Source organism: Corythoichthys intestinalis, chromosome 12 (assembly GCF_030265065.1).
Source record: "Corythoichthys intestinalis isolate RoL2023-P3 chromosome 12, ASM3026506v1, whole genome shotgun sequence".
NCBI classification, from domain to species: Eukaryota; Metazoa; Chordata; class Actinopteri; order Syngnathiformes; family Syngnathidae; genus Corythoichthys; species Corythoichthys intestinalis.
This window is the reverse complement of record NC_080406.1, coordinates 21,183,116-21,198,747: the sequence shown is the minus strand read 5'-3', so window position 1 is coordinate 21,198,747 and position 15,632 is coordinate 21,183,116. Positions and strand designations below refer to the sequence as shown.

At 40.2% G+C, this 15,632-nt stretch overlaps 1 protein-coding gene across 1 annotated transcript in view; it reads left to right on the top strand.

Annotated features, from left to right (window-relative positions):
• The window catches only part of LOC130927434 (activin receptor type-1C), a 39,931-nt gene that overhangs the window by 14,270 nt on the left and 10,029 nt on the right, over positions 1-15,632 (top strand). Inside the window, exons 2-5 of the mRNA XM_057853254.1 lie at positions 1,558-1,791; positions 13,426-13,674; positions 13,805-14,035; positions 14,133-14,300. Of these exons, the coding sequence (XP_057709237.1) occupies positions 1,558-1,791; positions 13,426-13,674; positions 13,805-14,035; positions 14,133-14,300 (882 nt within the window). The remainder of the gene's footprint in view (positions 1-1,557; positions 1,792-13,425; positions 13,675-13,804; positions 14,036-14,132; positions 14,301-15,632) is intronic.

Here is a 15,632-nt window from a genome sequence, read left to right as displayed (position 1 = left end):
AGTGAAGGAAAGGGCCATAAAAATGGCAGGCAACATCACCAATCAGCAAATCAAGGACATTAATTCAGCGGCGGCATACCTGTGATGAGTCGTGTGATGTGATCGATATTGAACACCCTGCACTTTTGTGCAGATACATGAACTCCGATTATATAATTATTTACCTTTTCAAAAGGAAGCTGTTTTAGTTTTTATTTTCTATTAGTTATGAAATCTATGAGTAGGCTAATATAGATACATACAACATGTGTTGCCTTCATTATAATGCTTCTATAAGGCTTTAATTTTTTGCGGCTCCAGACATATTAGTTTTTTGTTATTTTGGACGAATTTGGCTCTTTCAACATTTTGGGTTGCCGACCCCTGCAATAGTAGTATGCAAAAAATTGACTGACTTAAATGTTCAATTTTTTAAAATCCACTTCAAGCACATTAATTACGTACAGTTCATCCGTTATAAGTATAACATGATACAATATTCATTGGAGCTGGGAATCTTTGGGCACCTAACGATTCGATTACGATTACGATTCAGAGGCTCCGATTCGATTATAAAACGATTATTGATGCACCTCCCTCCTTTTTTTTTTTTTTTTTTTATTAAAATGTTTTGTACATTAGTTCCAAAATTGTTCAAAAATCCACTCAGGCTAAACCAAACTACTATTTCAGTATTAAGTTAACGTATAACAGTAAACAAATATACAAAAATAACAGTAAATAAAAAAAACTCCAGTCCCCATTCTGTATCAGCAGCTTTAAACTACATTCAATCAATTTATTGTTTTGAATCAACTGTTACAGTTGTTAAAATTGCTCCCGTTATTCCACAATTTCCCTTCTGTCTACTTTTGTCAAAGTTTTAAAACTATTTCATCATTTAAAGAAAGATTCAAGACAAGATTTTGCCGATTTAGGAGTATTTTAGATAAAAAGTTTACGCCGGAAAGTCTGTCATTTCGCATCTGTGTTCAATAACACATGTTGTAACACCGACGTAGTCTGTCATTTTGCATCTAGTTCTACATATATATGATATCTACTGTAGCCGTATGTTTGTAGCAACTAGCAGCTAGGTGTTGTTTGTAGCGGCTGTCAGCCGCAGTCAGGTATGATTGTTTTTTTTATCTAGCAGCATGAGTTGAACATGATATTTACTCTCGGTCCGTTCCTCATTGTGTCCCAATAATCAATATAATTCAATAATCGGAATTTGGATATTTGTGAATCGTTCTCGAATCTTCCACGGCCGAATCGCGAATAATCTAAGAATCGGAAATTTCGCACGCCTCTAATATTCATTTTTATGGGCAATTATATAATATTTGCCAATATTACAAAAAATCTGCTGCCATTCCATCAAAAAACAAAGAAATTTTGATGTTGTTATTTTTATTAATTGCTCTGACATTTCAGACATTTGAAGTAAAATTCTTATTAGGAGAAAAATGTGTAAAACCTCGATTTTGAAAATAATAATACCGTTGCTTAACCTTTCCATGCGTCGAAATGGAAGTACGGTTACACCCCTTATGAATGCATGTCGCTTTTTTGTAGTTTCAGGTCTCAAATGCATGTGCCAGCTATGCGACAACCAAGTTTGTGAGACGTTTGCGGACGGCGCCTGCTGGAACTCGGTGATGCTGGTGGACGGCCGGGAGGAGACGCTCAAATCGTGCCTTTCTCCGTCCGAGATGAGAGGTCAGCTTTTTTGCTACAGCTCCCCCAACGCCAAGAGGAACTGCTGTTTCACCGACTTTTGCAATAACGAGACCCTGCGCTTACAGCCTGGTACGTAGACACTCAACTTTTTACTTATTAAGCTGGGAGAGCTGGCAGTGGCAGCAAATGATCTCTGCTAACCCTCCAAGTCAAAATGGATAGGACATCTATTGTTGGTCAATGGCAGTAAATAACATGAACTTCAATTTGGCCTGTCCTTATCCATAGAAGTCAATGGCTATGGGATTTCCCAGTCATTGTGGTCCCGGCGAGACGAGATTGATGCTGATCCTGCTTAGATCCTGTGACATAACAGTGTTGGCAAAGGCCACGGGACCGTGTTTAGCCATTCTTCCCCCTCCCCCTTTATTTATAAATACTTCACAGTTCAAGTGATAGTAGATGGTGGCCATGCAATTGAGTGGGATTAATTCTACCTGAAATTAGAGAACATTCGAAATTGACCTTAAGTGTTTGTTACGTTCCAGCACTTGTTATGTATGTTGTAGGGCTGAACGATATTGGAAAAAACTGACATTGCGACTTTTTGGGATTTGGGATATGTTGCGATATTAAAACTTGAAGAATTTTTATCAGATGACTCAAATACCATAATTTTCGGACTGTAAGGCACTACTTTTTCCCCCAATATTTAATCCTGCGATTTATAGTCCAGTGCGGCTTATTTGTTAATTCATTTGGGTTTATAGAAAACACTTTATTTGACAGCGGCGTCATAAGACTGTCATAAGACCGTCATAATTATGACATGACTCTATCATTGGCATTATTGAATGCTTTTGACAGATGTCGTTAAGTGTCATCTGGCAAATTATGTCTCCAACTCCATGTCCAGCTTGGCTCTTTTACATCCATTTGAAAGTGAGATAATTTGCCGAATAACACTAAATGACATCTGTTATAGACGATTTTCCTGGGCAAAATATGGGTGGCGCCATCTTGGAAAATGTCTGCTCCGAACTTGCGGTTTAGAAAGAACAACATGAATCGTGGTCAAAGTAAGCAGTGTGTTGACAAAAGTTAAAACTGCAAAATCAAGCTAGAGGAACCCTCGGAATCTCCAAAAATGGATTCAGCAAAACATAGATGAGATTCTATGATTGTTCATATCACTTTGTTGATCATTTGTGGACAAAATTATAACAACCTGTCAGCCTGTGTTGACGTGAGGTGTAAATTGATACGCCAGCCACATAAGGGATCAAAATGAGGTGAAATTACAAATTATATTACATTTGCCGAATACCAGAAGAGCTGACACACATTCTCTTGTTACAAGGAAATACTACAAGGTATGAACATATAAACAAAAATAGTATGCCATTCATTTTATTGCAGGTATTGATGGCAATAAAACATTTCGACAACATGATTCCATTTCTTGTTATATTTAAAACAATTGGCGCATGTGCAAAACAGGTCGATAAATCCCAATTTGTAAAAATTATTAGAAAAAATAGCATACGAAAATGTGATATCAGACAGGAGAGCTCTGGAGCGGCTTGAGAGCCTCGCCAAATTTTGACCCAGACCCTCGGCGGCAGAAATGATCTTAAATTCAAAGATAGATATTTGTTCAAAACATTATTTGAAAGCAAATTTTTCTGGATTTAGGTGAAAAATGACCAACTTTTAGATGTATGGGTTTATTAGAACGTATAATATTTACTTAAAGTAAGTGGAATAATCTGACGCATTCATCTGTTAACTAGCCCTTAACACTCAAAAAAGATGGAGAAAATTATTCATCTATTTTTAGGAAAAAATATCAGATAAAGACATAAATAATTTTCAGTTGAAAGTTAGTTAAGTCATAACAGATTTATTTTTGCTTTGATCATTTAGCCTATCAATTAATTAGATTCATATTCATGAGAAATGTAGCCCTGCTCCCTGTTCACCCAATCTGTTTGGTCTTATAAATGTCCCTTCCCCAGCAATAAGTGTACATGCAGATTATGCTGTATATCGTCCCTACCAATATTGAGATACAACCTACACCCTTGGTTCAAACGATACAGTGGGGCAAATAAGTATTTAGTCAACCACTAATTGTGCAAGTTCTCCCACTTGAAAATATTAGAGAGCCTGTAATTGTCAACATGGGTAAACCTCAACCATGAGAGACAGAATGTGGGGAAAAAAAAAAAAAAAGAAAATCACATTGTTTGATTTTTAAAGAATTTATTTTCAAATCATGGTGGAAAATAAGTATAAAGTTCATCTCAATACTTTGTCATGTACCCTTTGTTGGCAATAACGGAGGCCAAACGTTTTCTGTAACTCTTCACAAGCTTTTCACACACTGTTGCTGGTATTTTGGCCCATTCCTCCATGCAGATCTCCTCTAGAGCAGTGATGTTTTGGGGCTATCGTTGGGCAACACAGACTTTCAACTCCCTCCTCACCCCGTGGCATCAAAATGATAACAAGAACGGGGAGCAAAAATCCCAGAACCCCACGGGGGACCTAGTGAATGACCTACAGAGAGCTGAGACCACAGTAACAAAGGCTACTATCAGTAACACAATGCGCCGCCAGGGACTCAAATCCTGCACTGCCAGACGTGTCCCCCTGCTGAAGAAAGTACACGTCCAGGCCCATCTGCGGTTCGCAAGAGAGCATTTGGATGATCCAGAAGAGGACTGGGAGAATGTGTTATGGTCAGATGAAACCAAAATAGAACTATTTGGTAGAAACACAGGTTCTCGTGTTTGGAGTAGAAAGAATACTAACTGCATCCGAAGAACACCATACCCACTGTGAAGCATGGGGGTGGAAACATCATGCTTTGGGGCTCCTTTTCTGCAAAGGGACCAGGACGACAGATCTGCGTAAAGGAAAGAATGAATGGGATTGAAGATGAGACATGGCTGGGTCTTTCAGCAAGACAATGATCCCAAACACACAGCCAGGGCAACAAAGGAGTGGCTTCGTAAGAAGCATTTCAAGGTCCTGGAGTGGCCTCGGCAGTCTCCAGGTCTCAACCCCATAGCAAATCTGCGGAAGGAGTTGAAAGTCCGTGTTGCCCAACGACAGCCCCAAAACATCACTGCTCTAGAGGAGATCTGCATGGAGGAATGGGCCAAAATACCAGCAACAGTGTGTGAAAGGCTTGTGAAGAGTTACAGAAAACGTTTGGCCTCTTTTATTGCCAACAAAGGGTACATAACAAAGTATTGAGATGAACTTTTGGTATAGACCAAATACTTATTTTCCACCATGATTTGGAAATAAATTATTTAAAAATCAAACAATGTGATTTTCTGTTTTTTTATTTCCACATTCTGTCTCTCGTTGTTGAGGTTTAACCATGTTGACAATTACAGGCCTCTCTAATATTTTCAAGTGGGAGAACTTGCACAATTAGTGGTTGACTAAATACTTATTTGCCCCAATGTATATTGTGCAGGCCTAGTATGTTGTTCAAGCTGCTATGAACCTTGGGATAAGAATTAACAAAACCACCACCAACAACAACAACAACAAAAAACCCAAAAAGAGAGACCAGTTAGTTTTACAACACATCCGTGTGTTGGAGGCTGTCTTTAATTTAGGTAAAAGGCCAAAGATGTCTTAGGAAATGAAATTGTAATAGAGTTCAAGTGCATATTGGGCCATCTAAATACACTATTTCGGTCTCTGATTGAAATAGACTTTCGATAACTAGTCAAAACACATTTAAATTGCGTGATTTTGAACACAGCCCTGCAAATATGATCAAGATGATGATGTTTTATAATTGTGCATTTGTTTGTTTGCTTTTGTTAGATTTTTTTAACAAGTTGTATATATTTTTAGCATGTACTAAAAGCTTCCCCACCTTGCATTAGAGTTAGTGCAAATATGCCTAATGCTGTGGTCGCTGTGCAGGTCTTGTTTTTGTCCAGGGCTCATGTGTCCACCCACAGAGCCATAGAAAGGTCACTTGCAGAAAAGGCTACCAGTCTACTCTTGTGTTTTTTCTAACTGTGTGGAGGAAAGTTTATTAGACTAAAAGCTTTGGCTTCTTGTTTAAGAAGGTCCATCTGGCTGTTTTTCATCCAGTTCAGTTTTACTCCAAGCCAGACATGGCTGGAGGTGACTCTAATTGACTGTTGGGGTAAAAGCAGCACTTGTCGACAGCCAATCAGAAGGTGACATGTACACCTAAGGATAGTGTAAATCTAAAATAAGTTTCGTCTGTTTTTTATTTTTATTTATTTATTTATTTTTTAAATGTAGAATGAATAGCTTAGGGAAAAAGCAACACATAAGAAACATAGGACCTCCTGACTGTATGGGTCGCTTAACGCAATTGCCTATATTTGCCAGCAGAGGGTGCAGCTGTCACTGTGAGCTCATCCTCAAAGACCTGCTGTGAACGAAAGCAGTTTGTTTTATAAGCTATGATCTTATCAAAGACATTAAAAAATCTTTAAAAGTTCTTTCAAAGTGTATACAAGAATATGTGATCATCAGGATTTTAAAAAAGTCATTTTTTTCCCCCAAAATAATTTTAACATGAATCTGTGTTGTGCCATTTAAATGTTTTTATCTTCATTTCGAATTTCTTTGTTAATATTATCAGATCAAACTATTACTATAATGAATTCATCTTTATAGTAGTTATTTTTAAATGTGAAGAAATGTCATCAAACATTTTAGGTGTATTTTTCGGAGGACAGGAACTACAAATTGTTTCTGAATTGAAGTACCTTGGTGTGACACTTAATTCCACACTGTCTTTTAAAAGCCATCGTAAAAGAATATGTAATACAGTGAAATTCAACCTGTACAATTATAAACAAATAAGATCTTTCATAACACCTTGGGCTGTTAAAATGTTTCTACACTCACTGATTTTATCACATATTGCATTACATGTTGGCAACTGGCAGGTGGAAATACACGCAGTAACATAGAATCACTCTGTAAAAAAATCATTAAAGGTCTTTAAACCAATGTCATTCAATGTTTGCAACATTTTTGGGGGAAAAAAAAACTATTTATTGAGCCTTGGAAATAAAATAAATAAATAAATAAAATGGCTTGTCTAATGTTCAAGATGTTACATGGGCTCACAGGGGTCTCAGGACCAGGGCCTCCTCTTGAGGCGAATGTGAGGTCCCACTCTGAAAAGCAGCCTTCGGTCAAAATTCTAACAGTATACCACCCGCCATCAGGGAGTGTCCCATAATCAGTGTTGTTAATCTTACTGAAAAAACGTAATTAATTATAGTTACAAATTACTTCTCCCAAAAAGTAATTGCGTTAGTAACTCAATTACCTGAATGTAAGAGTAATTAGTTACTTGGCAAAGTAATTGGTGATAATTACTTTTTTTTTTTTTCCCCTCAAAAAAAAAAAAAAAAAAACATTGGCCACACTATGTGAAGTTTTTTGTGAAGGTTTTTGGTACAATTGGCCCGAGCCCAATTCTTTACCCTAATTTACCCTTTACCCTGGATCAACTGTTAAAAGTTGTTAAAATTGCTCCCATTATTGCATTTCTTCCCTTCTCTCGACTTTCGACATATGAAAGTTTTAAAACTGTTTCATCATTTAAAGATAGATTCAAGTCAAGATTTTGCCGATTTAGAAGTATTTTAGATAAAAAGTTACTTAGGTTCGCTAGGAAGGTTCTCTACAACAGAGCCGTCCTAAAAAGTCTACTGCTTTAAGATGGCGGCTGTCTACTAACGCATTTAGTGCCATGTAGTGTTGTTAATTTTACTTTAAAAAAGTAATTAATTACCGTTACAAATTACTTCTCCCAAAAAGTAATTGTGTTAGTAACTCAGTTACCTGAATGTAAGAGTAATTAGTTACTTGGCAAAGTAACTTGTGATATTTTTTTTTCTCAAAACAAAACAAAACAAAAAAAAAAAAAACACACAGGTCACACAATGTGAAGCTTAAAGTGTTTGGGGGACAATTGGCCCTAGCCCAATTCTTTACCCTCCACTTAACTAGACACAAGGGTATTGCGATAACTAGCTAGTAACCTTTGCTATGTGTGGAAGTCATTTAAAGTTGTGAATCAATCGTTAAAGTTGTTAAAATTTCTCCCGTTATTGCATTAGTTGCCTTCTGTCTACTTTAAACATGTGTAAGTTTTAAAACTGTTTCATCATTTAAAGATAGATTTAAGTTAAGATTTTGCCGATTTAGGAGCATTTTAGATTTTAAAAAATTACTTAGGTTCGCTAGGAAGGATCTCTACATCAGGGCCTTCCTGAGAGGTCTACTGCTTTAAGATGGCGTCTGTTTACAAACGCATGTAGTCCTTAAAACATGTTGGCAGTGCAGCAGTGTCTGTCATTTGCATCTAGTTCTATAATATGATATCTACCGTGTCATGTGGGCGTAGTTTGTCGGCTATGGCTGCAGTCAGGTATTATTGGAGCCACCTAGCATCGCGGTTGGAACGGCGTCTTCCCCACTCCTGCTTTGCTCTGCTCTCGTCCCTGTGAGTCCGTTTCTCTCAGACTTTTTTTTATTCAACCAACTTAGTAACGCATAGTAACGCACGCCTTTCCCGCCTCAGTAACGGTAACGGCGTTGCCAAGATGAGAAAAGTAATTAATTAGATTACTCATTACTGAAAAAAATAACGCCGTTAGTAACGCCGTTATATTGTAACGCCGTTATTAACAACACTGCCCATAATACTAACCATCAAAACTCAGTTCAAGCAGTGGTTGAAAGCAGAGGCGTCGTGTCCCATTAGGCAAACCAGGCAATTGCCTAGGGCCCCCAGCCAGCAGGGGCCCCCAGAGGACCAACAGATTTAGCACACGCAGCTTTACTGCACTGTCGCAGCGACAAGTGCGACAGTGCCAGTGAAAGCGTTGTGTCTGAGTTCCCTGAAGGTGCCCCTTCACTAGCTCTACACTCCCCCCCTCCCTCACATGACTCAGAGTGAGAGTGATCGGCGATTTGGCTTTTTTTAAATTGGCGTATATCCAAAATGAAGAGAAGTTATCCTTCTGGAAGCGACAAAAGAAATAAAAAAAAGCAGAAGAGTAGAAAAGGAAGCAAGACAGCGGTGAGTTTACTATGTTACTGAAGTTTTATGTCCTAATGTAGTAGAAGCCGGGCACTTTGAGTGTCCTAAAAAGCGCTCTATGAGACCGAGGCGTTATTATACTTTTATTGAAAATGCTATTGCTCCAAGTCCAACTGTCCCCCTTTCTTGCACACGCTCGAAGGGCCCCACGTTGCTTGTTGCCCGGAGCCCCCCGGGGACCATTGCTATGCCTCTGGTTGAAAGTAAACCAGTCCTGCAACCACTGACTTTTTAGTTCTCAGTAACCTACTGTGCTGTTTTATTGTAACCTCTTGTTTTCATAGGGACGGTAGGGACATAACACTACCAACTTTTCAGGATGCTGAAATTGTCCCCACCAACTTTTAAGCAACCTTATTTGCATTATATAATGGCTTCAGTTATATAGGTCATTTAGATTGTCTTCCCGTATGTTGTAAGGATAGAATCGACCCGCCCATTATTAAGTGAATTACAGTACTTTCATTGCTTACATTGATACCTTTAATTGCTGAATGTGCCAGTCAATTTTTTCCCCTCAAACGCACGTTTGATCGGCTGATGACTTGACGCCCCCCCCCGACACACTCACACAGCCCCGACAGAAATACATGTTGACAACATGCTGCCTCCTCCGCCCCCTTCGAAGACGAGCGATATTAGTTTTTTTTTCCCACCAGCAACAGCAGCCACTGTAAATAATGTAAAAAGATGTCAATGTTGTGGAGGTTGGGAACACACCACTAATTTTGCTACTGAAAGTCCGACCTACATCAGAGTTGGCATAACATTAATCAGTGTGAATTTCTCGAACTCGTGGAGGAAGCTGCATTGAGAGACATATCCTCCTATAATTTTTCGACTGTTAACGTTAATTAAACTGTAAGAAATGTAGTGAACGAAGGATTACCCTCTTATAGATCGTCAATTTCTGATTAACAAGTTTGTATTTCTTGTGTATGTTAATATAATTTGTGTTCAAATATTGAAATTTGCGAATAAAATCCAGACATTTATTCTGGAAGTTTTCAAAATGTTTCTTGAGTAGTTTTTGAAAACAACAGTTTGACTCGGTGTGTCACCTGAACCAATACACTTGAAAGTTAGTACAATTCAATACAGATTTATTTTGCATTGATCATTAAGCCTATCAATTGATAAGGTTCATATTTGTGAGAAATGTCGCCCTGACCCTCGTTCACCCAGTCTGTTTGGTCTTATAAATGTTCCTTCCCAGCAAAAAGTGTACATGCAGGTCATGCTCTTATATCGTCCCTACCAATGTTGAGACCAAACCTACGCCCTTGGTTACCTGCCTGGGGATTGCCTATGTAAATTGGCATTTTTGCTATAATCCATCATATTTACTGTATGTCTTTTAGTTGTGTCTAATAGATGTTCATCAATGTGCACCGTCCTTATCAAAGAAATAAATAAATATTCTCATTATAAATCATTATCATTTTACACAAAACTCCGAAAATGGGCTGAACAAAAGTATTGGCACCCTGTGCCAAATACTTGGTAGCACAACCTTTAGACAAAATAACTGCAAACAACCGCTTCCGGTATCCATCAATTAGTTTCTTACAATGCTCTGCTGGAATTTTAGACCATTCTTCTTTGGCAAACTGCTTCAGGTCTCTGAGATTTGAAGGGTGTCTTCTCCAAACTGCCATTTTTCGGATCTCTCACCAGGTGTTCTATGGGATTCAGGTCTGGACTCATTGTTGGACACTTTAGAAGTCTCCAGTGCTTTCTCTCATACCAATTTCTAGTGCTTTTTGAAGTGTGTTTTGGGTCATTGTCCCGCTGGAAGACCCATGACCTCTGAAGGAGACCCAGATTTCTCACACTGGGCCCTACATTATGCTGCAAAATTTGTTGGTAGTCTTCACACTTCGTAATGCCATGCACTCGCTCAAGCAGTACAGTGCCAGAGGAAGAAAAACAACCCCAAAACATCAGGGAACCTCCGCCATGTTTGACTGTTGGGACCCGGTTCTTTTCTTTGAAGGCCTTGTTTTTTTTCTCCTGTAAACTCTATGTTGATGCCTTTTCCCAAAAAGCTCTACTTGTGTCTCATCTGACCAGAAAACATTTTCCCAAAATATTTTTGGTTTTCTCAAGTAAGTTTTGGCAAACTCCAGCCTGGCTTTTTTATGTCTCTGGGTCAGAAGTAGGGTCTTCTTGGGTATCCTACAATAGAGTCCCATTTCATTCAGACGCCGACGGATAGTACGGGTTTACACTGTTGTACCCTCGGACTGCAGGAGAGCTTGAACTTGTTTGGATGTTAGTCGAGGTTCTTTATCCACCATCCGCACAATCTTTCGTTGAAATCTCTCGCCAATTTAGCCACAGTGCCACGGGCTTTACACTTATTGCTGACACTGCGCACGGTAGACACAGGAACATTCAGGTCTTTGGAGATGGACTTGTGGCCTTGAGATTGCCCATGCTTCCTCACGTCCTCAGACAGTTCTTTGGTCTTCTTTCTTTTCTGCATGCTCAATGTGGTACACACAAGGACACAGGACACAGGTTGAGTCAACTTGAATCCATTATAACTGGCTGCAAGTGTGATTTAGTTATTGCCGCCACCTGTTATGTGCCACAGGTAAGTAACAGGTACTGTTAATTACACAAATTAGAGAAGCATCACATGATTTTTCAAAGGGTGCCAATACTTTTGTCCCGTCCCATTTTTGGAGTTTTGTGTAAAAGGATAATGATTGATTTTTTCCCCCCATTCTCTTTCATGTTTTTTCATTGCAAGCAACATAAATGAAGATATCACTACCAAAGCAATTGGAATTGAAATCATTTTCTGGGAGAAATTGAGCATTAGCTGACAGAATGGCAGGAGTGCCAATACTTTTTGCCAGCAGTGTACAGTGGGGCAAATAAGTATTTAGTGAACCACCAATTGTGCAAGTTCTCCTACTTGAAAAGATAAGAGAGGCCTGTAATTGTCAATATGGGTAAACCTCAACCATGAGAGACAGAATGTGGGGGAAAAAAACAGAAAATCATTGTGTTTGATTTTTAAAGAATGTATTTCCAAATTAGAGTGGAAAATAAGTATTTGGTCACCTACAAACAAGCAAGATTTCTGGATGTCAAAGAGGTCTAACTTCTTCTAACGAGGTCTAACGAGGCTCCACTTGTTACCTGTATTAATGGCACCTGTTTTAACTCATTATCGGTATTAAAGACACCTGTCCACAACTCCATGCAAGATCTCACCCCGTGGCGTCAAAATGATAAGAACGGTTAGCAAAAATCCCAGAACCACACGGGGGGACCTAGTGAATGACCTACAGAGAGCTGGGACCACAGTAACAAAGGCTACTATCAGTAACACAATGCGCCACCAGGCACTCAAATCCTGCACTGCCAGACGTGTCCCCCTGCTGAAGCCAGTACACGTCCAGGCCCGTCTGTGGTTCGCTAGAGAGCATTTGGATGATCCAGAAGAGGACTGGGAGAATGTGTTACGGTCAGATGAAACCAAAATAAGAACTTTTTGTTGGAAACACAGGTTCTCGTGTTTGGAGGAGAAAGAATACTGTAGAACACCATACCCACTGTGAAGCATGGGGGTGGAAACATCATGCTTTGGGGCTGTTTTTCTGCAAAGGGACCAGGACGACTGATCTGTGTAAAGGAAAGAATGAATGGGGCCTTGTATCGAGAGATTTTGAGTGAAAATCTCCTTCCATCAGCAAGGGCATTGAAGATGAGACGTGGCTGGATCTTTCAGCATGACAATGATCCCAAACACACAGCCAGGGCTACAAAGGAGTGGCTTCGTAAGAAGCATTTCAAGGTCCTGGAGTGGCCTAGCCAGTCTCCAGATCTCAACCCCATCGAAAATTTGTGTAGGGAGTTGAAAGTCAGTGTTGCCCAACGACAGCCCCAAAACGTCACTGCTCAAGAGGAGATCTGCATTGAGGAATGGGCCAAAATACCAGCAACAGTGTGTGAAAAGCTTGTGAAGAATTACAGAAAACGTTTGGCCTCAGTTATTGCCAACAAAGGGTGCATAGCAAAGTATTGCGATGACGTTTTGGTATTGACCAAATACTTATTTTCCACCATGATTTGCAAATAAATTCTTTAAAAATCAAACAATGTGATTTTCTTTTGTTTTTTTTCCACATTCTGTCTCTCATGGTTGAAGTTTACCCATGTTGACATGTAAATAAACCAATCTATTGTGATAAAACAACAAAATTGCAATAACTGCATTAACCATCAAAGTGAGGTCTAACTGTAACTGTAGTCTTGAAACAAATCTGAATAAGGAAAAACATTGCAATAAAATAATGAAAACTGGTTACACTTGAGAGTAGCTGAGATCTGTCATGACAGAACATTACTCCTCAAGTTCAGCATTCGCTTCAATGATATCTGGCGCCATCTAGCGTCGTGAATGGGTATAATGTCTAGACCCCGAATATAAGACGACTCCCACTTTTTCAGTCTTATTTCAATGCAAAAAACACCGTCTTATATTCGGGCCAATACGGTATATTTATTTACAACTCTCATGTTTAAGCTTTGGTTCTTCTCACCATCATCTCTAAATATAATTCCAAGTCTTTATAGTAAATGGCGCTTTGCTTAACGCCATTTCTCCTTCTCAGAGAGGCCTTCGGAAAACGCAGAAAGCAGCGGCAACATGTTGCAATTGGCGGTGGTGATTGCGGTGCCCTCGTGCCTGCTGTGCGCAGGCGTCGTGCTGGGCGGAGTCGCCGTGCAGCGGCAGCGCCGTGCCTACAGCCGTGCTCGCAAACACGACCCGGAGGACGCCCTTGACGACCGTGCACTAATGTCAGCCAACAATTGCCTCAAAGATCTCATCTACGACATGAGCACCTCGGGCTCGGGATCAGGTTGGCTTTTCTGAACCTACTTTTGAATACATACGACATCATCCAGTTTAGATAGATTAGACATCTTTTGCTGTCAGTGCCAGCCAATCAATTAACATTTGAGTTCATGTGGTGGACTCATCTCATTCAGGGCTTCCTCTCCTGGTCCAGCGAACAATCGCTCGCACTATCGTTCTTCAGGAGTGCGTCGGGAAAGGTCGCTTTGGCGAAGTTTGGCGAGGAAAATGGCGAGGAGAGGATGTGGCCGTAAAGATCTTCTCCTCCAGGGACGAGAGGTCCTGGTTTCGTGAAGCGGAGATTTATCAAACCATCATGCTCAGGCACGACAACATCCTGGGTTTCATCGCAGCAGACAACAAAGGTACGTAGCAGGAAATTAAACGAAGTCGATGCCACATTTTGGATGAATTTAGATTTACTAGCCGGCAGCTTTATTGACTGCTAATGTTATGTTCCAGATAACGGCTCATGGACTCAGCTGTGGTTGGTGTCCGAGTACCACGAACACGGCTCTTTATTCGATTACCTGAACAGGTACACGCTGTCGGTGGAGAGCATGGTGGTCATCGCTCTATCGGTAGCCAGCGGCCTGGCCCACCTGCACATGGAGATTATCGGGACACAAGGTGGGTGCATCCTCGATCAAAATGGGCGTAAACCAACAAAACTGAACAAATATTGAAAGCGTGCCGTTACAGGGACCAATTCCAATGCCGTTCTCCTGACATTTTTGAGCCATTGTGTATACAGTGGGGCAAATAAATATTTAGTCAACCACTAATTGTGCAAGTTCTTCCACTTGAAAATATTAGGCCTTTAATTGTCAACATGGGTAAACTTCAACCATGTGAGACGGAATGTGGAAAAAAAAAAACAGAAAATCACATTGTTTGATTGTTAAATCTATTTGCAAATCATGGTGGAAAATAAGTATTTGGTCAATACCAAAAGTTCATCTCAGTACTTTGTTATGTAACCTTTGTTGGCAATAATGGAGGCCAAACGTTTTCTGTAACTCTTCACAAGCTTTTCACACACTGTTGCTGGTATTTTGGCCCATTCCTCCATGCAGATCTCCTCTAGAGCAGTGATGTTTTGGGCTGTCGTTGGGCAACATGGACTTTCAACTCCCTCCACAGATTTTCTATGGGGTTGAGATCTGGAGACTGGCTAGGCCACTCCAGGACCTTGAAATGCTTCTTACAAAGCCACTCCTTTGTTGCCCTGGCTGTGTATTTGGGATCATTGCTGATGGAAGGAGATTTTCACTCAAAATCTCTGAATACATGGCCCCATTCATTCTTTCCTTTACACAGATCAGTCGTCCTGTCCCTTTGCAGAAAAACACTCCCAAAGCATGATGTTTCCACCCCCATGCTTCACAGTGGGTATGGTGTTCTTCAGATGCAATTTAGTATTCTTTCTCCTCCAAACACAAGAACCTGTGTTTCTACCATCTAGTTCTATTTTGGTTTCATCTGACCATAACACATTCTCCCAGTCCTCTTCTGGATCATCCAAATGCTCTCTAGCGAACCGCAGACGGGCCTGGACGTGTACTTTCTTCAGCAGGGGGACATGTCTGGCAGTGCAGGATTTGAGTCCCTGGCGGCGCATTGTGTTACTGATCGTAGCCTTTGTTACTGTGGTCCCAGCTCTCTGTAGGTCATTCACTAGGCTGTTTGGTTCTGGGATTTTTGCTCACTGTTCTTGTTATGATTTTGACGCCACGTGGTGAGATCTTGCATGGAGCCCCAGATCGAGGGAGATCATCAGTGGTCTTGTATGTCTTCCATGTTCTAATAATTGCTCCCACAGTTGATTTCTTTACACCAAGTGTTTTACCTATTGCAGATTCAGTCTTACCAGCCTGGTGCAGGTTTACAATTTTGTCTCTGGTGTCCTTCGACAGCTCTTTGGTCTTGGCCATAGTGGAGTTTGGAGTGTGACTGACTGAG